The sequence below is a fragment of the Dendrobium catenatum genome, unplaced genomic scaffold, assembly GCF_001605985.2.
Source record: "Dendrobium catenatum unplaced genomic scaffold, ASM160598v2 fragScaff_scaffold_71, whole genome shotgun sequence".
In the NCBI taxonomy this organism is placed as follows: Eukaryota; Viridiplantae; Streptophyta; class Magnoliopsida; order Asparagales; family Orchidaceae; genus Dendrobium; species Dendrobium catenatum.
This window is the reverse complement of record NW_021318533.1, coordinates 1005139-1029027: the sequence shown is the minus strand read 5'-3', so window position 1 is coordinate 1029027 and position 23889 is coordinate 1005139. Positions and strand designations below refer to the sequence as shown.

At 33.3% G+C, this 23889-nt stretch overlaps 1 protein-coding gene across 1 annotated transcript in view; it reads left to right on the top strand.

Moving 5' to 3' along the window:
- Nucleotides 1–17931: 17931 nt before the first annotated feature.
- Nucleotides 17932–23889, top strand: part of LOC110097045 (HEAT repeat-containing protein 6) — a gene marked incomplete in the record, with an annotated part of 130981 nt that continues 125023 nt past the window's right edge. The window contains 2 exon segments of the mRNA XM_028695434.1: nucleotides 17932–18221; nucleotides 18306–18398. Coding sequence (XP_028551267.1) covers nucleotides 18048–18221; nucleotides 18306–18398 — 267 coding nt within the window.

Sequence of the window (23889 nt, the reverse complement as noted above, 5' to 3'; positions counted from 1 at the left end):
GGAGCAACCGTGTGGATCCCCCTCCACACTCCCTTGAGTCCCCCCTCACAGGATCTTCTCCTCTACAAACTCCACCCTTTCCTCACTCCCTTTCAAGCTCACTATTCAAGTTTCCCCCACAAGAATGAAGCTACAATGGTTACCAAAGACCCTTATAAAGTGTCATGTCATAACTTAAATAGAAGATCATAAAACGAGCTCATTAATGCAAGATACAGATATTATCGTCCAGGACGATACTAATATTGAGCCCAATCAGCTGGGATGATTTGAGATGATCAGAAGAAGTTTGTTCATATCGTCCATGATGATAATATATCATCCAGGACGATCAGAATAAGTCGTGGAATATCATCCCGAACATCGCCCTGAAAAACAGCTATCTAGTGTCCAATCGTCCAACACATCGGCCAGGACGATTTGGCGATCGTCCCGACCGATTTGATCATGAATTTAAGTCATAATTGCTTTCTTTAAATTCCAGAGAAATTTTGGAAAAATTGACCTAGATCATCCTGGACGATATTTTATAGTCCTGGACGGTCCACCTGGACGATGTCCAAAAATAGGTTATTTCTAATTAGATATGGCGGCAGATTCTTTCTGAATTGAGCCTATCGTCCTGGCCGATACAAAATCATCCAGGACGATGTATTTTGCATAATGACGGCTGCTTTAATGAAGATGTCCTAATTAGGGTTTCTACTTTTGGACGATGTTACCAAAAATAGAAATCTTCAAGGAGCAACAAAAAATCTTCCAAGTTATAAAACATCAGGAGCCACACTAAATACAATAGACTCAAGAAAGGAAAAAGTGTACAAACTGACTCAGACCTAGTCTACCCAATCTTGAGGTGGTTCCAAATTGCAGTCTGATTGTGTGGACCTGAAATGTTAGTAAAAAAGGTCGTCGTAGAGAAATAAGAGTGTTTGCTATCATCAAAATCATAAATCATGAAAACAAATCCGCAACAAAAACTCCATTGGAACCACAAAAGCCTCCCATATTGGAACCTGGTGCACTAAACTTAAGATGATATATAATTCAGAGAATCAGGGAGTGATGGAAAATATGGAGACGAAAAGGAAGTGTGAAAATATATATTATTGCAGAGAATTAGCCCAGTGCCTCTGCATGAAAAGATAACAACTCTTATTTCAATTTGAATCACTCGTTCGGCATGTGCAGATGGAGAAAAGTGCTATCGTGGAAGGGAAACTACTTTATCGTTTGCTTCAAAATACAAAAATTCAAAATTCTACTAGTGGAATCCACTGTGCTTTGTAAGTTCTTAGCTTCTTTTCATATGCTTTAACATACCAAAAGGAAAAAAGAAAAAATGACATTTGCATTCACACCCCTATAAACTTGCTTGATAGATTAAAGTTATAAATTATCTTAAATGCTGATCGAAAGTGTTCCTGATCATCTCATAAACCTTAAAACATTCCTCAATTTGTATTGTACAATACACATTATACTATACGATACATGTTGGATATAATGGTTAATTGATAGTTTAACTATTTGTTACGATCATTATTATCAATTGTACTGTATTATTCATTTTGTCAAAAAGTCTTACAAATAAGTCCTAAGGATGATAAAAATATAAAGATTGTAATGCATGATTCCTTATTATACTGGATGACTTGACCATTGAGTGTACGTTCTTGATGGGATGATTTGGTCAAACATGGCCATACTATATGATGGACATAAGGCTATAAATAGAGGGTTATTTCCACTAACAACATCTTACACCTTCAAATTCTCGAACTCTTTACTCGCTAGTGTGCACTTTTCCTTTTCCCTCTATGGCCAGCAAGCGAGGTTAGATAAGCTTCTAAAGGCCTAGGTTGGTGATGAGGGTTGTGGAGTGAGCTTTTAAATTATATAAAAGACTAGAGATCTATCACCCCTAAATAATTTTTTCCTTGATAAAAATTTAACAAATCCCGCTTAATCTACACAAGTATATGTGTTGAATCAAACAATAAAGTGACAGAGTAGAGTGTCGAACCCATAAGGAAGTATTCTTACTTGCAATAAACTACTATTATTTTCTATAATTATAATTATTATCCTACTAAAATAAAAATGATAATTATCACTAAATAAAATAGTAAAAATATTAGATATAATATTTAATTAAAGTTTTAAATTGATGATAGTAAATTTTATACTTTCCTAATAAAACTCGTAATTATTGATGTGATTTAGAGCATATACATCGCTAGATCTCTATCGAGCTTGTAGGGGTGAAAAAGATGTCTATTGACCTCCTATATTTATAATATCTCCTTAAAAACCTAAAACATTTTACATCATATGTCTGGGCATGAAAACATTCTATCTTAGTATTCCTAGTTATTCTTTCATTCCTCTATTGAGGCTATACATAACACTATGTTTTAACTACACATATGGTTACTATGTGTATTAAATTAAGAATAAGATAATATTGGAAACATCTTTTCATATGTATAGAATAAGAGCCTTTATTAATACTTAACATACATTTTGGATCATCAATCTAGATTAAAAAAATTAGACAAAAATTATAAATAACAAGCAAATTCATTTTGATTAAACTTACGGAGGAATGAAAATACAAGAGAGTGATATCACCAAAAAGGATCAAAGTATCTCATCTATACTCCTTCTCCCTTAACGTACAAAGTTGCTCCAAGAAACATAGGTAAATACTTTAAATGATTATATTTTGTTCTTCCCTAACCTCACTTAGATTTTACTCTAAGAGGAAACTAGAGAAGTGCTCCAAGAAATATTGAATTTTATACAAGTAACTGAATTCTCTAATAAGTACAACATCACAACTATTTATTGGACAAGACAAAAAAGACATCTAACACTGGCTCCTCAATGCCCTTGAAATGAAATTGCGCCTCAGCACTGAAACTTTTGCACCACTAAAGTGCTTACTGATGTGGATCTATTACTTAGTGAAAAATCGCATCTTTTTATTGATAGAACATGACCCTAAGAAGTTATAACTGTAATGCTACGATGTTATTGACATTCAAGTGATGTGGCATTCGAGTGCAAAAAATGGCAACAAGGCATGAGAAATTATGGCACTATGGCATTTGAAAATAATGAATTTGGCACTACCAAGCTAACTTCTTGATGCCACAATGATGGTACTGCTATGACGCTTGCTTTGGCGATGCTGCAGTGATGACAAATAGAGAACTTAGCACTATAATGTTTGAATTGAGGCACCTCAGTGGTATTGAAGGTAATGTTATGACGTTGTTTCATCGTGTATTGCAGCGCTTTAAGCTCCCTAGAATTTTCTATCAGTTTTTAATCTTTTTCTTTACAAACACAATTCAAACAACATATGTACACTAAAAATAAAATATGTAAAACACTACATAATTTTGACTTATCAGTTGGATGACTGCCTCCAAAGTGAGGACCATATAATATATGAATAATGTAGAAAAGCCTCAATCATGAACTCTAAAGTGCTAGATTAAGAAAATCTGTCATATCAAGTACCAAACTGATGTGTCACTATTACCCTCAAATTCCTTATCTATCTAGCATCCCCTATCACATAGAGCTTCTTATTGAATTTTTTTTCAAACCTTAGAATCATATCTAACCATACCACAATACAATCCTATGTATGTCAAATTTAGGTTACCATTACTATTGAAGATCTATAACAATACATGCACCTTTCCAGCACTAGAGAAGCACCCCATGACATCACATATGCCCTAAATTTATAATTAGACTATAATTAACACTACCCTTAGGAACTCCCCCCTTAATTAATACTAACATTGTGAAATTGTTTCATCATTCGTGAAGGTTGTTAAGCCTTAAGGAACTAGCCCTAGGTTTTTCAAGAGGGACGGAGTGAATTACTATTTTAAAAAAAAATTTAACTTCAAAATAACAATGATAAGATTTTTGAAAAGTTTTCAGAAATTAAAAATACCAATTTTTAATTTAATGTGCAAGTGAACGAGTTTATAAAAAATATTAATTAAACTATGATGATATCTTTATTTATGAGACGAAGCAATAATCACCAATTTTCCCAAACAGTTATAATAGAAAAAGTGCAAAAAGGAAAAAATACACCAGAGATTTTTATAGTGGTTTTGTCAACCTTAACCTACCTCTACTCCCCAGAGTCCTTTGCTCTGGGTATTGCACTAATCATTAAGTGACTCTCCTTTTGCTCCCACAGCAAGGCGAAAAATCCCTTACAGACTCACTTTTACCAAACATAATACGGCATAGTGCTGGATTTAATGTAACCCTCCCGATGACAATAGCACACCTTGACTCATTTTTCTCCAACTTGGAGAAGGAAGAATACCTCGACTCCTTTTTCTCCCTCCTGGAGAAGACACAGTACCTCGAGGACTTCACCTAGAAGCCTCTCTCTCAAGAGAGTCTTCAAGACTCACCAAGGTCATTGGAGGAGCAAGGGTGTAGCTAGCCTAGAGCAATTATGTGATCCCCTCACACTCCTTCTCCCTTACGCTCAACCTTACCTTCTCCTTTCTCTAAAACCCTAGATGTCTCAAAAGCTTATCTCTCAAAGTACCTTTAGATGTCACTCAATAATCTCTTCATTATAAGAATAATTACTAAAACTTTCTTAAGTAATGGGCTTCAAGAAATCCTAAAAAATTCATGTTAGTTGTCATTATTCGTATAGTACAATTTGAGTTCGTACAGTACGACCAGTTCAAAAATAGAGCCGTCCAATTTTAAAAAGTGCAGAAAAAATAAAAAATACTGAAAAATTAAAGTGAATAAAAGAACACCAAATTTATAGTGGTTCGGTCCAAACTAGATCTACGTTCACTCCCTGGAGACTTCTTCCCTAGGTATTACACTAAATCAAAGTGACTCTCCTTTTGCTCCCATAGTAAGGCAGAGAAGCCCTTACAAACTCTCTTCCACCAACCCATTATGGCAGAGTATCAGTATCATTTCAAACCCTCCTGGTGATGATAGAGAACCTTCATCCTTTCTCACCCTCCTGGTGATGGCAGAGTACCGAGGTCCTTTCTTACCCTCCCAATGATGGTAGAGTGTCGATGTCTTTTCTCATCAACCTGGTGATTGCAGAGTACCATGACACAATGTTGAAGAACTTCTCTCAAAAGCCTCCATAGGAGATGGGCAGAAATTTGAAAAAGAAAAAGTGATCCTCGCTTTAGGCAACCTTGTGAATCCCTCAGAACTCCCCCTTACTTGAACTCTCACTCTTTACTCTCACAATCTCTCCCAAACACTCACACTCAATGGTCACTCTCAAGAGAAAATCATAGCAAAGGTATCGAGTGTCAATTATTATGACTCTTATATATGAAACATAAGAAAGATAGTCCAGAAAATTTAAAATTACAAGTTAACCAAGTTAAGAGCATACAGTACGATCTAGGATCGTCTGTATGAATAGTTCAAAAATCTATGTACGATCATGTACAAACCTTATTTCATACTCTATCAATTATTTGTACGAACTGACATCATACAGTATTAATAGTTAACACAAATTATGCTTCATTTGGTACAAACGTGGATGACTCCATTTCATGCTATGTTAGTCATCTGTATGAACTGAAATTGTACAGTATGAACCGTACAAAATCAAATCAATTCATTTGGACCAAACTGGTATGTGTTGACCTCATTATTCAAGATCAATTTCCCCAGAATCAATCTCTAGTACCTAGGTTTTCATAGCCTAGTGTAGACGTCGCCCATAGGATTTCCCTTAGGTGGTCGCCCACTGACGTAGCATCGACTCGAACCTATCACTCAACTCAAATCAGGCTCGATTTTTGATTCGTCAATGTCGATCGACTCAATCTAATTTATTTTCGATCAAATTGATACATTATTCGGCTCAAATCAATTCACCAATCGAATCAAAATCAAATCAAATTAACTCAAATTGAATTCGATTTCAATGACTCCGATTAACCCGTTTTGACTCGTCACAAGTATATATATAATAATAATTGATACGACATCAAAAATTATCTTAATCGGGCTCGAATTTCAATGCAAAATTAAGTTTGGAAACTTCAAAAATTAATTTGGAGACCATCCTAATACCTCAAACCAAAATACAAACTATAACCTCCCCCTATTTTGCCATAAAAAAATAATCTCTTAAATAAATTAAGTTTCTATAGAAAAATTTAATATAAGATAAAGAAGAGAATTTTAAACTATTTGCACAAACAACATTTAATTCTTGCTTGAAAATAGAAAGACTCAAACTTTAAGCCAAAAAATAATTTAAATAAGAAAAGTTTAACATGTTAAATGTTTGCCCAATAAATTAGAAATATTAAATAGAATAATCATAAAAAAATATTAGAATAGAGATCTTATATTTTCATGAAATTATTATTTAATGCAATGATTTTTTTAAGAATTAAAGTATATGAAAGAATTAAATGTAGTGTTGGCTCATTTTATGCCTCTTTATCAATAAGAAATATTTAAGTGACGAACATTACACATATTTTCATTTTTGGCTAATTTTGTGCCTCATTTAAAATTTGGCGACAATGCGCATCATTTTTATGTTTGGCTCATTTTGTGCCTCTTTTGAAATTTGGCACACTTTGTGCATCTTTTGATATTTTGTTCTTTCCACAACCTAATTCAGTAAATCTTAGCTTATGTGATTATCTTCCAAATAAAAGAAAATTTTCATATAAAGAATAATAATCCACAAAACAAAATCTTATTGTCAAGTATAAAATCAACACAATGAATAAAAAAATAAAAGAAACATAACTAATTTTGCAATAGTTATAATTTTAAGATAGAGATCTATTAGAACACTGAAATAATCTTATTATCTAAATCTAAATTATAAATTGATTTAAAGTTTGGGAAAAGAAAAACAATTTTGTGAGAAAACTAAGTTGAGTACAAAATATTTTAAAATTTTCTTTTAAATCAACATTAGTAAGTTGCACAATAGAAACTTAAGAACAGTTTAGGAGGATTAAAAAATAACACAAGATAAATATTTCATAAAACATAAAAATTGAGTACAACTATTAAAAAAACAAAATATCACAAATCCATCACATGAGTACATAAAGAAATAAAACATACATTAAGTACAATAGAAAAAGAAAACCAGTACGTCGAAGGATCTTGATCTAGAGGTGGCTGAAGAGAAGTGAACATATAAAAGTATCTATCAATTGTAGCTACTTGAGTATTCAGAGAGTCAAACTGTCCTCTGGCCCAGCCTGTATCTTCATTATATCTTGCATCCTGCTGGTCTAAGTGAGTCTCAATATGATCAAACTATTGATCAAAATGAGATTCAAGTCTATCAAATCACTGGACCATTTCTTGAAAGAAATGATGCTCAGGTCTAGGAGTAGGTGTAGATGTAGGTGTAGGAGCAGGGGTTGGTGCAGATCCTCCTTCATTAAAATCTTTTCCCTCATCCCCTTGGTCCTGGTTGAAAAGAGAACGAAAGGGAAATAGATTGGAATCTAGGTAGGTGGATCAGGATGAATCAAATTGTACTTATTTTCAAGAATATTGGTGATCATGTGTCTTAAAGCCACATTCTTTTTTCTTCTATTGTTAGGAAGTTCAATGTCAGTAAGTTTATAGATGTAGTTCCAAATTAATTGGACTTCATCTATTAAGGTGTTTGTCATAATAATATATGTGACTATAGAAAGCAAAGGATTTAGGTTAATACGATCACTAGATTTAGGAATAATATAATTTCTTAATACATACTGGATGATCCTGGCATTTTGATTCAAGGTGTACACACGAAATAGGTGATTGATTGAAGCAACACCTCTAAGGGTTTGAGTAATGGTAGACCAGTCAAAATAAGACAAAGAAGTCATAGTGTGTGCCCTTACCCCTTCAGTTCTAAGGTGTATGTAAGTGCCTAAATCTTCCTTGGCGATCTCTCCTCTTTGTTTAAAAATATAAGATGACATATTGGTATGGTTTTCATACATTCTTAGAATGGTAAGGAAATAGGGAAATGTATCATGATGGAAAGCATATATTAAGGTGAGAATGAAAAAGAATTGGGTAGAATAAAAAAGATGCATTATAGAAAACTTAATGTCTCTTTGGATAAGGAGACGAGAAGGAGTCATCTTCATCTCAAAGAAACAAAAGTAGGCTTTTCATTCTCTTTGGAAAGGAAGTTCTTATCTAGTTGACTAGAATGAGAAGAAGAGCCTTTGGACGTTCGAGCTCGCTTACTGCTACTTGCCATTTCTAGAGTTTGAACACAAGATGGTTTGAGATTAACAGAGAATGTGAAGAAAAACTAATTAATGCCTTCCAATTTAAAGAAAAATGGTACAAACATACAGTACAAAATAAGGTTAATATGTACGATTATGATTTCGTACGGGATGAAAATATTTTCATACAAACGAATGAAAACTGCCAAAAATGAAATGATTTTTTATAAACTACCATTTATGAGGAGTCATTTTATACATCTTTTTAACCAAAATGATCGTACATACAAATAGGTGTTCATCTGGGATAATGAGATGATAATGATTGTACTTTGGTAGTTAGGTTCGTCCACACATAAAATGATAATCGAATCGTACAAATGAACACGTATTCATCTGAGAGGATCTTCAAAAATAATAGCACTCAAATTTCCTCCCTACATATAGACAAAAAATGAAGTATTCTTACGATACAATGACGTGTTCATATAGTACGATCTGTTTAAAAAAACACATTTTCATCTTACAAACTTAAAAAAATTATAATGCAAAATCTAGTGATATCTTATAGTACGCAAGTAGTTCATACAGTACAATAGAAAAAAGAATTTTTTAGATTTGCACATGATAAGGATGACTTTTTCCAAAAATAAGTCAAACAAGATCCATGAGATACAAAAAAATAAAAAACAAAAATAATACGAAAGAGAAATCAAACCCAAAATAATGAAAAACAAAAATCAACAAATAAACAAAAATAAATCAGAAACAACAACAAAACATAAACATTAATAATAAGTTACATCACAAATGGAATTTATTGAATTTTAATTCTCAAGCATGAATATCAATTACACCCAATCTGGTTCTTAAGGTGCTAAACGTTTAAAAAATAAGTGATTTTATGAAAATGTCTACAAGTTGATTTTCAGTAGATACATGATATAGCTCAATTTCTCCTTTAGTCATATGATCTCTAATGAAGTGATGTCTTATATTTATATGTTTGGTTCTAGAATGTTGAATAGGATTCTTTGAAATACATATGACACATATATTATCACAAAAAAAAGGAATAGTGCTAAAAAAAATCCTAAATCAATAAGTTATTATTTTAACCAAAGAACATGTACCATAAAACTACCTAAGGCAATGTATTCAGCTTCATCAGTAGAGAGAACCATTGAATACTATTTTCTGCTAGACCAAAAAATTAAGAAGTTTTTACTGAATTGACAAGTTCAAAAAGTACTTTCTTAATCAACCCTACAACCTATAAAATCTAAATCAGAATATCCAATGATTTTAAAAGAAGATATGTGTCTTAGATATCATATTCCTAAGTTTTGAGTTTCCAAAAGATATATCAGACTTCTTTTAACAGCTACCAAATGGTATTCTTTTGGATCAACTTGAAATCTAACATAAAGATAAGAGCTAAACATTATATATGATCTGCTAGCAGTTAAGTAAAGTAATGATCCAATTATTCCTCTAAATTTTCTTCATCAATAAATTTGTCCTTAGAGTCCTTATCTAACTGCACTGAGGAACTCATTGGTGTACTTATTGGTTTAACTTTATCGATTTTATATTTCTTAAGGATGTCCTTAATATATTTTGAATGACTCAAAAATGTGTCATCCTCTTTTTGGTTTATGCTAAAACTAAAAAAGTAACTCAAGTCTCACATAAAACTCATTTCAAATTTACTATTCATTATTTTTGAAAAATCATCATCAAGATTTTTATTAGTGGATCCAAATAAGATATCATCTACATATATTTTAGGGGTGTCAATTCGGGTCAACGGGTCGGGTTCGGGTCGAACCCGAAACTGACCTGGCACTGTTCGGTTCAACCCGAACCCGACCCATTTTTAAAAACGAGTAAGGTTTCTGGACCCGAACCCGACCCGATTCGGGTCCGGGTCAACCCGACCCGACACGAATGACCCGGAATTGACCCAAAATTGCTAATTTTTGGGTCAAAAATCGGGTCAATCTCGGGTTTTCGGGTCAAAATCGGATCAAAAACGGGTCAATCTCGGGTTTTCGGGTCAAAAATGAGTTTTCGTATCACTTTCGGGTCACTTTCGGGTCAATTTCGGGTTGGCGGGTCAACCCGAACCTGACCCGATTTTTAAAACAGGTTGATTTCATGAACCCAAACCCGACCCGTTTCGGGTTTGGGTTAACCCGAACCTGGATTTTTCGGGGTCGGGTTCGGGTCGTGTTTCGTGTCGTGTCAAAAATTGACACTCCTAATATATTTGAACAATGAGTATATCATCTCCCACTCTTTTTAAGAAGAGAGTAGTGTCCACAGTTTCTTTAATAAATGATCTTTCTAGTAGGAATGAGCTTAGCCTTTCATACCATAACCTAGGTGCTTATTTTTGTTCATATAATACCTTTTTTGATTTAAACACATGTTTATATAATTTTAAATTTTCAAAACTAGAGGTTACTCAACATAAACATCCTCTTGTATCACCCCATTAAGAAAAACACTTTTAACCTATTTGAAATAATTTAAAACCTTTAAAATAGGCAAAGGCTAGTAACACTCTTGTCGCTTCAAGTATGGCTACTGGGGTAAACATTTTCTCAAAATTAATCTCTTCTTATTGATTGTATCCCTTGGCCACCAATCTTGCTTTATTAATGACCAATACACCTGAATCTTTCATCTTATTTTTGAAAACCCACTTAGTTACAATAACACTTTAATTTTTAGGTCTTTCAATTAACTCCAAAATATCATTTCTAATAAAATTGAATTATAAACTTTCCACTCATGTTCTCTTTGATATGTTTCAGCTATAAACAACTTAAAATCATTCTCAAGGTCAGTATAAGATGTTTTTAATAAATAATGTTTCTTATTCAAATCATCAAATTCATCCAACAGGGCCATATAGTTGTTATCTATGGATGCATGAACTTTCTTATGATTTTCATATTCATTTCGTAAATTTAAATGCTCGAGGTTAAGATTTGCATGCAATTTTTTAAGCTTCTTATATGCATTATGAATTTTCTTGGAAACTTTAAATAATTCATTATAGGACAAGTCACATACATCCTCTTGATCTAAATGATCAAGTTTATCTGTCATTAAGCACAAATTTGTGACTTCCTCTTCTTCTTTTAGTTTTGAGATCTGAAGCTGAGTCAATCCAGAAAGCTTTTTGCATTCTTCTCTTGCCCTTCCTAACATTAGTTTTCTCCTTAATTTTCTCCTTGATAGGATTAGCTTTGATATTTAGGGAATCTATTTTTATATGTCCAAGCTTCATGCATTCATAACAAATGACTTCATTAGAAACTTTTGCATTCATATTGAACTTACCTTTGTTCCAATGCTAACTCCTCCATTGTTTTCTTCTAAGGAAACTTTTGAACTACCTAGTCATGAGTGGTTTTAGACTTTTATCCCTTGTAACCTTAAGTTGAATTATTTATAACATCCTCATTTCTACTCCCTACTAGCAACAATTTTATAAGGGTGAGTGGCTTAGGAGGATTTAACCACCTTGTCGTATTATTTAGCATTTACATGATTATAGGCTAGCTTCAATAACTTAGCAAGGGTCTTTAATTGCAACAACCTAAGTACATATTTTAAAGGGCCTTTACTTAGTTCTTGGATCATCGTGACATGGGCGACTATAGGCTTGAGAACTTTCACTTCTAATATCTCTTTTTTGAACCTCACTATAAAGTTTCTCGGTGATTTCCTTACTTCTTGCCTCGTCTTCAATAGAGATCACAAGCCCCTTTGGTGCTTTTGGGAAATGTCAAATTGAGATATGAACATACTCTTAAACATAGAGGAGGTGATCACTCCCAATGACAAAAAAAAACCACCTAAGTAGGGGTGTCAAAATCAGGTTTCGGGTAGGTTCGAGTCAAACCCAGAACTGACCCAGGTTAAAGTGGGTTGACCCTAACCTAACTCAGTTTTATAATCAGGTTAAAAGTTTAGACTCAGACCGAACCCATCAAGTTACCGAGTTGACCCGACCTGACCCACAAACCTAAATTTAACCGGGTAAATTGGTGGAGTGAGAAAGCATATTACGCATGGGTGGTCAAACTCGCCATTATGGTGTAGACTCATCTTGCGAGAGTCTGAGATGGATGCAGCCATACGAGAGTGACTGAGTCAGATCAAATCCTACAGCAACGGGAGGGTTAGATCGTAAATGCCTTGCAAGAGCAGTAGAGCAAGTGAGCTAGGATGCGATTCGTGGGAGAAGTGGATATGATCATTTGAGCCTTGAGCACGGAGTGGTATGAAGAGGTCAAGTACCATGAGAGGTGGATCTGGGTCATGAGTAGGACATTCTTGAGTTTATGTATTATCATGAAGCTGACCCAATTTTTGAAATAGGTTGGTTTGTTGAACCTAAACTTGATACGTATAACAAACAAGTCGACCCTAATCTAGAATTTTCAGTTCGAGTTCAGGTTAAGTTTTTTTGTCGTGGAAAATATTGACACCCCTACACCTAAGAACCAACTCTTTATGTGTTGGAATGAATAAAAAACACTTAAGGGTATTATTAATATCTAGTAGAGAGATCATTGATTCAAAATTTTCCATATTATTAATTGAACTAGTCTTTCCCTTGTAGGACTCCAAGTGTGGCACTTTGAATTTGAGAGGCTGCATGAACTTGTTAATATCATTTGAGAAAGCATTGGAAAGCTTAGGTTGGCCCTTCTAGATCATATGATCAGTAGGTTGTACTCCTCTTCACTTGTTTATGGGATAAGTATGAAAGTTAGTGCTCAATAGTCAAATATCTTTTGGCAAATTACCAAGTTAAAAGAACCTTTATGAGTGTCATCCCTTTGTAATTCCCCTAAGGGCTTGAACAAGGAGTCTTGAATATTCTTCATTATCCTTTCCACCATATCCATCAAGCCATAGTGAGTGGTACGCTTGAAATTCTTTATGTTGACTAGTGAGAGAGTGTCCATGTATCTAGTGAGAGAGTGTCTTTTTTTAATTTTAGTTAGAGCATCTTCTGTGGGTGGTTTAGCGCCCACCACCACAGTCATGGTGGGGGTTGATCGAAAGCCACCGCTGGTAGTTATCCCTCAATTCCATCTTATAGGTAGTACTATTTCTCATAGGAGTTTGGATTTATGGAAATTGACTTCATGAACTCCTCAAGTAATTAGAGAGGTTTTAGATTTCTTTAAACCTTCGAATGTGGTTTCTTATACCGGTAAGGGTAAGAGTGTATTGGTGTATGACTCTATAGTTGTTCCTTCAATCTCCAATAATTTCAAGATTAATAGTTCCATTCGTGGAGATCAATTTGATAAAGATGCATTATCTTCTGCGGGTCAAGTGTTAAAAGTTAGTAGATTTTCTAACAATGTCAATGGTATGAAAAATTCTTTGCTAAAAGAAGGAGAAATAGAATCGATAAAAGAGGAATTGTTTCAAAAAAACTAATTGCAATGAAGCACCTAAAGATTTTTTGTGGAAATGCTTTGGAGAAATCTCGTCAGAATAATTTTAATGTTGTCGCAGTGAAATAAATTCCCAATGTGTGGAAGAAACCTCCATATATTAAAGTTGTGCCTGTAGAAGTTAATATTAAATTGACTAATGATGGTGTTGCTATCAAATTAGAACCTCAAAATGAAAAAGCTAACATTCATAAACTTCATAATTCTATGGTGGTTAAGGTGTTTGGTAACTCAATTCCGGTTTCAATGATTAGTTCTGAATTAAGGAGTCAATGGAACAAGTTTGGTGCATTTCACTCAACTAACCTGGGAATGGATTGGTTTCTCTGTTCTTTTCATGCTCAAAAAGCAAAAGAAACTGTTATGAGTGGAAGACCTCTATTCATCAGTAATCACATCATTGGTATGGACAATTGGAATCCTCATTTTTCACCATCAACTATGAAGGGTCTATTCTCACCTATTTGGATTCGTTCGCATAATCTCCTTTTAAATTGTTGGGATAAGTACAATATTGCTCAAATTGCTTCTAGGGTTGGTATCCCACTTTACTTGGATGGTAATATGTTTAATGGAATTCCCTACGATTTATGTTTGAATTAAATTGGATGCTCAAATCCCATCAGGAATTTTGATTGAAGGTTCTCAAGGTAGATTCTTTCAAAGAATCAAATATGAAAAGATATCGTCATTCTATTTTAGTTGCGGAAGAGTTGGTCACAATCATCTATGTTGTAAGAAGAGTAATGGGGACCAAGTTCAAGTGCAGTCTAAGTTAAATCCATATAATTTTTCTCATAACCTTATTAAAGAACTTCCTGATGGTTTGAAGAATACGTCTGCTGAAACTATTGGTAATAAGGCTAGTGATGAATCTAACTCTTATGGTCAGTGGATTCATGTTATCCATAGGAAGAAGAACTTCAAGTTTACTAATAGATTTAAGCCTTTCTATCATCTGAAAAAATTGGTTTCATGTGACTTAGCTTCTCACTCAGAAAAAGTGCATTCTAATATTAATATTGTTAAATCAGAAGAATTAAGATTGAAGGAAGAATTCAAGAAGAAGGATGAGGTTGTTTATGTTGTTGTTGAGAAGATTAATAGCCTCGCTTCATATGTGAAGGATTTCAATAAATTTAATGGTGATAGTTTTGGAAATATTGATACTGAAGTTTCTGGGTTTGTTAATAATCTTCATGTACCTCAAAATTTTGTAGAAATAGAACATGATCATGCAGTTCTTAATGAAGATACTGAGGAGGGTGCTGGAAGAGTGGATACTGGCATAGTGTTGATGGAAAACATGATAATGTATCTGGTGGAATTATTGGAGTACATACCAATTGTGCTCTTTTGGTGAGTGATCAAATATCACTAAATCTTGACTCATCAATCCTTGATAATGAAATGAATGGTAGTTTAAAAAGCCAATTTGACGGTGGTACTCTTGGGTCTTTAGAGGATGGGGGATAGAAGGTTAAGTTGCCCAAAGAATTGAAGATGTTGGGTCCAATAAAGGGAGTCCATATAACAAGAAAAGGTGAAGGAGGTAATGTTAGGGCTGGGGTGTCATCCCAATTTCATTCTCAATGTCTTCTATGGTTTTTTGGAATTGTACGGGAGCTAAGAAAAAGGACGCTTCCTATTATTTGAGAAGTTTGGTTTTTAAGAATGACATTTTCTTTATTGGTTTATTATAAAATAAGTTAGTAAATGTGGATAAATTTAAAGTTCGTAGAATTATTGGTGATGATTGGGACTTTTTCCATTTTGCAGCAAATGGAACATCAGGTAGTATACTTGCCCTTCGAAAAAAACAAGATTTCTTCTTTTTCCATATTGAATTCTTCTAATCAATGTGTGATTGGGAAATTGCTATCTCCAAGAGACATCTCAATGATAGTGACTATTGTATATATGAATAAAGGCCCTTTTGAAAGAAGGAATTTGTGGAAGATGATAGAAGAATATACTTCTAGTGATAATCCTTATATTTTTGGAGGTGATTTTAATTTCTTACTATCTACGGAAGAAAAGAAGGGTGGCAAAAGGTTCTTATTTTCTCAAGGACCACATGAAATAAAGGAGTTCATTACTAAGAACGATTTCCATGACATGGTATTATTGGTCCTAAGTATACTTGGTAGAATAATAAGGAAGGCCTTGCTCGTATTTGGGAAAGACTTGATAGAGTTTTTTTAAACTCTAAGGCTTTGGAGTATATTCCTTTTGCAGTGATAAAGCATCTTCCCCTTCATGGCGTATCATCAAAGATGGCGCTCGATTTTTGAAGCTGATTGTTAGATTGAAGGTAGTCTCTGGTACTAAAATTGACATTATAAATGATGTTCAGTTGCTTGATAGATGTTTAAAGAAGTGGCCTACAACTTGCAATCTGATGGAGCTCCAAGGTAAAATGGTGTCCATGCTACTTAAGGATGAGGAAAAATGGGATATGAAGGTTTTGAAAATTATTTCTCTGATGCTATGATAAAACTCATATTAGATACTCCTATTTCAATTGATTCTAAAGAATATTTATATGGAGCTGATCTGTTCCAATTTTGGTAAATCGATCACTGCTATGACATATGAAGCTAATTCTAACATTCAACAGGATAACTAGATTGATTTAAAGTGGATGAGGAAATTAAAAATTTCTCATAAGGAGTATTTATTATGGTGGAGACTCTTTTATACACAATATCACTAATCTCAAATAGCTAGCTCTAGATGAAGATGGAGATAGATATTTTGCTTTGGAGCTTTAATGTCCGCCAGTCACTCAAGAATGAATATTGTAGTCTCCAAAAATGTAGAGAAGAAAAAATAGAGCAATTTTTTGTCCAAAAATTTATTTGTATATATATTAAAATTTCAGAGCAAATTCAGAGTTTTTATTTTGATAGCAAACAAATCAAACAATTGTGGCGATTATGCAGCATAATCATAAATTCAAAATTTCCTATGTTTTCTAGGGCAAATTATTTTGTGCGGAGACCGCACACAAGCTTACATTCGGGTTTGCTGCGCTTTTGTTTCTCTTTTACTATACTTTTACTATATTTTTGCAAAAGACAACTAATATATAATTTTAATCGCGCATTAGCTATTCTTTTACTATGCTTTTGCTGAGTATTTACAAAAGAACAACAAAAGAGTAGCAAATATTCAATTAGACAACCAGTTCGGGTATCTGATCTTCGATATTTCCTTTGGATATTAAGATCAGGCAACTTCTTGAAACCAGCTTTTGAACAAACAAAGTCCTTGGATTTTAAATTTCTGGAATTTGGCCAGTAACTGTGATGATCCTTACGAACACTAAAACCAAGATTATATCCATACTTACGATAAGCCTCGTATGCCTCTTTCTCATTAACATAAACATCCTGAGAAATACGCATTAAGTGAATGGTAAAATACGCAACCAATACGCAAAAAATAAGCAGCAATTAAGCAACGCAATATGCAACAAATACGCAATAAAAACCCAACATATGCGCAATGTATACCAATTCAATACGCAGAAAATACTCAATGTATATAAAATAGATACGCAATACATACGCAATAAAGACGCAACAAAACTTTGAAATAAGGAAATCGAACTACAAATTCGTTATTGTACATCCCTAGCTCAATAATACTTCAAAAGAAGGAACATCGAGTATTCTTTTAAAGTCAATAACAATTTAATATTATGTACATTATTGATAAAAATACGCATCTTTCCTAAACCCACAATAAATACACAAAGAAAACTTGGAAGGAGGAGAACTTTACCGATAAGCTGAACTTTTCGTCCAGTCGCACTGGTTCTACGTGTTCTGCTTCATGTGCGCTTGTTTTCTGGACGTCGGCATTCTCCAGGTTATCGGCTTCCTCCGAGACCTGCGAAAATAATGTCTGCTCATAAAAATCAACATCCTCCTCCAGATCAATCTCCATCTTCATCGACATTTTCTCTGCGAAAATTTTTGCTTCTCTGCGAAAATTTTGGCTCTAAATGTTATATATTGCGGTGATTCGCGTGCATCTTAAATTCTGAAAAAAATAAACGCCAACCTAAATCTCACGGGTCGGGCTGGAAGACGGGTCAGATTTACAAGATTTACGCAAGTCAATTTACTGTTTAACCCTTTCCAAGCAACCGAACACATTGTTGATCGGATTCCACACAGAATAATTTCTGGTTTTCTAGGGTTGGTCTGTTCCAAACTGAAAATTTTCACGACAATTCCATTCATATACCCGGCAACGCCGCCGGACGGGATTCATACTACACGCCATGGCGTCCTCGTCACCTGGCTTCCGGCTGTGGAGAACGGCCTTCCTCACTCTCCGGGACGAAACCCTAACCTCGCCCCCAGCGTCGGCTCTCCTAACCCTCCTTCGCCGCCTCTTCTTTTCAGAGACTCACGATGCCCTCACCGTGGCTGCAGTATCCCTCCCAACTTCGGAGGTGAAAAGTTTCTGCCGGTATTACGAATTCGTGCATTTGTTTCTTACGTTATTCTTGTTTTGATTCAATGAGAGATGGCTTCAGGTCACTTCGGATATTACACTCCTAGTGGAATTGGCATCGACTACTACGCAGTGTGACGACGCAGTGGAACATTTGATGCAAATAATTCACCTTGTAATGCTCGCATTTCTATCTTCCTTCTTACAACCTAGCTTTATTCTGGCGCTTTTTGAAATGAAATTGGTAACATGGAGGCCTTGATGTTCAATTATTTCCCTTTCAGTGAGCAGCATATTCAACATATTTACTGTTTAGTTAATTCATAACCTTTATCGTCCATAGCTTCCTTATTATTATTTTTCAGCCAATCTCTATAATTTGATTGCATAGTAATGTTAAATAAACCACAAGAAACTATATGCTAACCTCTTAGTTTTTTTTCCAGGTGTCCCTATCGTAATTCTTTTGATTTTTTAATGCTATTTCCTTATTTAACACATTAGAATGTATCTACTTAAACTATTTTTATTACTTAACGACCTTTTTTGGATGAGATATTTTTATAAACTCTTCAATGAAGATTATGAGAATGTGATTGACTTTTTTGATCTTAGCACCCTAATTGAAAATAAATATTTTTGTTTTTATCGGCGTATTAGTAAAACTGAAGTTAGAGAGACTTTAAGTAAAGTGAAGTGTGGAAAAGCTATTGGATTTGATGATATCCCAATAGAGAAGTGGAAATGCTTAGGAGAAAAAGGAATTTTTGGCTTACTAAACTTTTTAATATTATTTTGAAGACTAAAAAGATTCCAAATGAGTAGAGAATGAGTATGTTGACCCCTATTTTTAAGAATGAAGGTGATGCACAAGATTGTGCGAATTGTGGAGGAATTAAGTTAATGTGTCATACTTTAAAACTATGTAAGAGAGTTATAGAGCATAGGTTGCAGAGTGATACTGACGTTTCTCAAAATCAATTTGGATTCATGCCGGGTAAGTCTACTATGGAAGCTATACATAATTTTAGAGGTCTGATGGAGAAGTATATAGAGAATAAGGAAGATCTACATATGCTATTTATTGATTTAGATAAAGCATATGATAAAGTCCCAAGAGAAGTGTTATAGAGAGTTCTTGAAAAGAAAAGGGTTGATAATGCTTATATTAAAGTCATTAAGGATATGTATGCTGGAGCTGTTACTTGTGTCCAGACATAAGGTGGTTTGACCAAGTATTTTCCTATTTCAGTTGGATTACATCAAGGATTAGCCTTAAGCCCATATCTTTTTGCTTTAGTTATGGATGTTCTCACTATACATTTGCAAGAGATTGTACCATTGGTGTATGCTTTTTGCTGATGATATTCTTCTTGTTGATAAGACTAGAGAGGGAGTTGAAGGTAAACTTGAATTATGGAGGTCAACCTTAGAATTTAAAGGCTTTCATTTGAGTAGATCTAAAACTGAATATATGGAATGTAATTTTAGTAATAATAGTTCTAATGGGGGATTGTGACTTTGAGTAATCAAGTCATTAATAAGAGTACACGTTTTAGACATCCTGGGTCTATTGTTTAGCATGAAGGTGAAATAGATGAGGATATCATTAGTAGAATTCAAGTTGGATGGTTGAAGTGGAGGAATGCTTCGGGCTTGTTGTGTCATAGAAAAGCCCCCCCTCAGATTTAAGAAAAAAATTTATAAGATGGTGGTTAGACCTGCAATGCTTTATGGTGCAGAATGCTAGCCATTAAAAGAGAAGCATAATATTATGTTAAGTGTTGTAGAGATGAGGATGTTCAGGTGGATGAGTGGCTTTTCTCTTAAAGACATGATACGAATGAGCATATACGTGAGAAGGTTGGAGGAGCTCCAATGGAAGATAAAATTAGAGAGAATTGCCTTAGATGGTTTGATCACATAAATTGTTGGTCTTCCAATGACCCGTTTAGGAAAGTAGATGTATTAGATTTGACTTATGTTAAGAAGGGTAGAGGCAGACCTAAAAAAATTTGGTTAGAAAATATTAGAAATGACTTTTCTTTATTAGATTTTAATGAGAATTTAACTTTTAACAAGGCACAATGGAGAAAAAGGATTCATTTAGCCGACCCCACATAGTGGGATAAAGGCTTGATGTCATTATTGTTATTGTAATGAACTTTTTCAATGGAGATAAGAAACTCAATTTTATGTGTTCATCACAACTTGGAGATACTGACATTATTGCTGGAGCATTTGTTTTGAAGAGCATTGGGAAAACTGAAAATCCATATAAGGCTAAAGTTCCAGTAATATGCATGTGTTGGGAAAAAATATATCCAGCATGATTTTGAATTTCTATTTTTGTAATTGAATACATCATTATGAATAATATATCATCTCGAAAGATAAAAGTATTATTCCTCAATGTATTCAAATATAAAAATATGAATTTTTTCCTAATTATTGTTATCGAGGCATGCTTATAGTGCCTCCATTTAGATGAAATAGAGGCTACTGAACTCCTTAAGCCCGTTGTTGGAATGGGCCCGATTGTTCCTTACACACAACAAAAAGAAATGTATGGTAAGAGAGAAATGAAATTCCAATAGAATTTTATGACTAAAAGAATTTATTAAATGGAATTAAAGAAAACATACCTTGCAATTTGAGAGATTTCTCCTTTCAATGGCCAATTTTACTTCTCCCATTCATAATCTACTAATTCAACTCTTATATGGAATCACATCCAAAATCTTCTCCAATGTATGTTGCATAGATAGTCTGTCCACAATCTCCCGACTTACGACATTCTTTGCAAACAACACCTTCAAGACATCTCCTACCAAATCTTATTCCTCAACCGCAATTCCCGCAACTAAGATTATGCATGTCATCACTCTAAGTATATGACCCTTCTCAATCATTTGTATGAAAACATCAATTGAAAAATCTGTTCACTCAGCCTTACACAATCCAAGTATGAGAGCATTATAATTCTCAGCATTGGGTTTGAAATCATTTTTTTGCTGACAATGAAAATCTCAAGCGCTTCATCTAACATTATTTCTATACAAAGGTCTCTAATCAAGGATGAATGGTGTATGAATCTAGAGTAGAACCACTCTTTGTCATCTCATTCAGAAGTTAAGTGCTGCATATATATTCCCCTTCTTACACAAGGAATTTATTGCATTCCCGTGAGAATCATGCATAGAAGTTGTCTACCTATTCCTCAAGCTCTCAACTATAGAGAAGTGCCTCTTCTATCATTTGTTCCTCACACAATACCACAAATCCATTATAAGTTCCTTCATTAGGAGAACGATACCTTTGCATCATCATCTCAAGCCACTTCAGCAATAATACTATCCAAGCATTTTTGACCTATAAAATTTATTGAAGACTCTCTACTCATTCTTCAGTGAAAAGAAATATATGAGAAAGCAACTCATTCATGATCCTAAAAAAAAAACATTAGAGAGATAATAGACTTTGTATTTTCAGAGAAGACGGAGCCAAGGTTGTGAAAACCGAATCAGAATGAGAGGTTTACGATTGAACTGATTCGATTGATCGAACTGGGGTCAAACCGAATGATATAAGAAATGATAATATTATTCAAAATTAAGAAAATTAACATAATAATATAATAGTCTAACCTTAAACCTTATAATTTTAAAAATTTAAACTATGTACTTTTTAGCAGATTATGACATATTCTCTCAATATAATTAAATTATTAAATAATTTAATTAAATTAAATGATGAATGTAATTATATACTATTTATATTTAATAAAAAATTAGTTTATATATAAATATATAATTTTAATATAAATATTTGCTAATTTATGTTATATATTTAAGTATAATTTACACCTATAAATTATATATAAAATTCACATTATAAATTTTTTTTATAAAGTCATACTACATTATTTATTTTAGTTTTTTTATTTTTCTTATTATCATTTAATTTCATATTTAGAGAAAATTTAAGTAAAAAAAGTTTATTAGTATATTATAATCAAAATTATATTGAAATATATCTTAAAAATTTTTGAATTTACTCTTAAAATATATCCAAAAAGATACAAGTTGTCATTTTTGTAGTTAAAATAATAACGTAGGTGGGGGGTAATAGTGATGAAGAAGAGAAGGCATTATTTTTGAAATTCAATATGCAGAGTGAGGAGCAAAGTTTGGTTGCTTGAAAGAGTAAAAGAATGAAATGTAGAAGGCCCCCATTGAAGTGAAGGGCATGTGACATGCAGTTTTTATTCAATATTTTTACATGTAAGCGCAGAAGTTGATCTTTAATTTTAAGAGATCGTCTGTAAAAGTTGCAGTAGTTTACACATGAAAGGCATCAAATGTTCTTTGAAACTTCTGCTATGTGAGAAAACTAGAGAAAAGTTTTTGTTTAGTGAGATAGTTTTTATGCTTCCCAACAGCAAGTGGCATGAGATAAATAGGGGTCAGGGCAGATTGAATTTGATTGCCTTTTTTTTGGAATAAACAGGGTATTAGTCAGTTATTAGGTGTTACCAGAAATCTAACTATTATGTATAATTGTTATTGAGAAAATGTCTAAAATGTCCCCTAGGATATTTGTGGTAGGATATTTTAGTCCCATATTATTTAAAATAACCAATTTAGTTCTCTGTTTTCTCAAATATAATTTAAAATAATCCAACAATTAAAATCGCTATTGAATTTGACAAAAAATTGAGGCAAAGTTTATGAATAAGGTGGTGAATAAAGGTATTTTGGAAAATGAAGTCTTAAAACATCTTGATTTCCATGAAATATCCTCGTTCCCAGCCTTTGGTGAACTTTGCAGGAAATTTCCATCAAATTAGACAGGGATTCAAATTATGGGACTATTTTGGATCATATTTAAGTAGTCATTAGACTAAATTGGGCATTTTAAATAGTCTTGGACTAAAGTGATCTCTCCATAAATAGTCTAGGGTTCATTTTGACCATGTTTTCAATGGTGATTTTAGTTAGTATATTATCTAATATCAAAACCATTTGAAAAAAGAAGGAAAAAATATAAGCGCATAAAAAGTTCTGTAGATAAAAATAGGCTTTCCTGTTGGAGCAAAGCAAACATTATTTTGCATTAGTTAGAGTGATTTACTTGGCATGGTTTTCTTTGCTTTGGCATTTTTCATATCGCTTAGTTCCTTTTTAACATCTGTGGATGTTACCTACAGTACTTCTGAAATGATCTATGAAGTTCACTATTTTGTTTTTAAGGGCCACAGCCTAAAATTATAACATGTCTTTTGGATAAACCTTGCCAGATTGGTTTGATCTTTATTCTCCACCTACAATTTACTGGTTGGTATATGGTTTGGGAGCTTAAGCAAAAATTTGTTTATTTTATATTGGATTTTAGTTGCTTACCTTTTCTAATTTATTTGAGATTCTTCTTCAATAGCTTAAAAAACTTTCTACTTCTTTTTTTTTTCGGACTTAGTGCAAATTTACATATTTTATCTTTTGAAGATCCTTAAACTTTAATTTTATCTTTGAAGAACTTAGTGCAATTTACTACAATACTATTATGTGGTGTTATATGTCATTAAAGCTTGAAATGTCTCTTTTTTCTAAATTCTCATTGAAGTCATTAATTCATTGAGTGATAAACTGACAGGAATCATTTTTCAT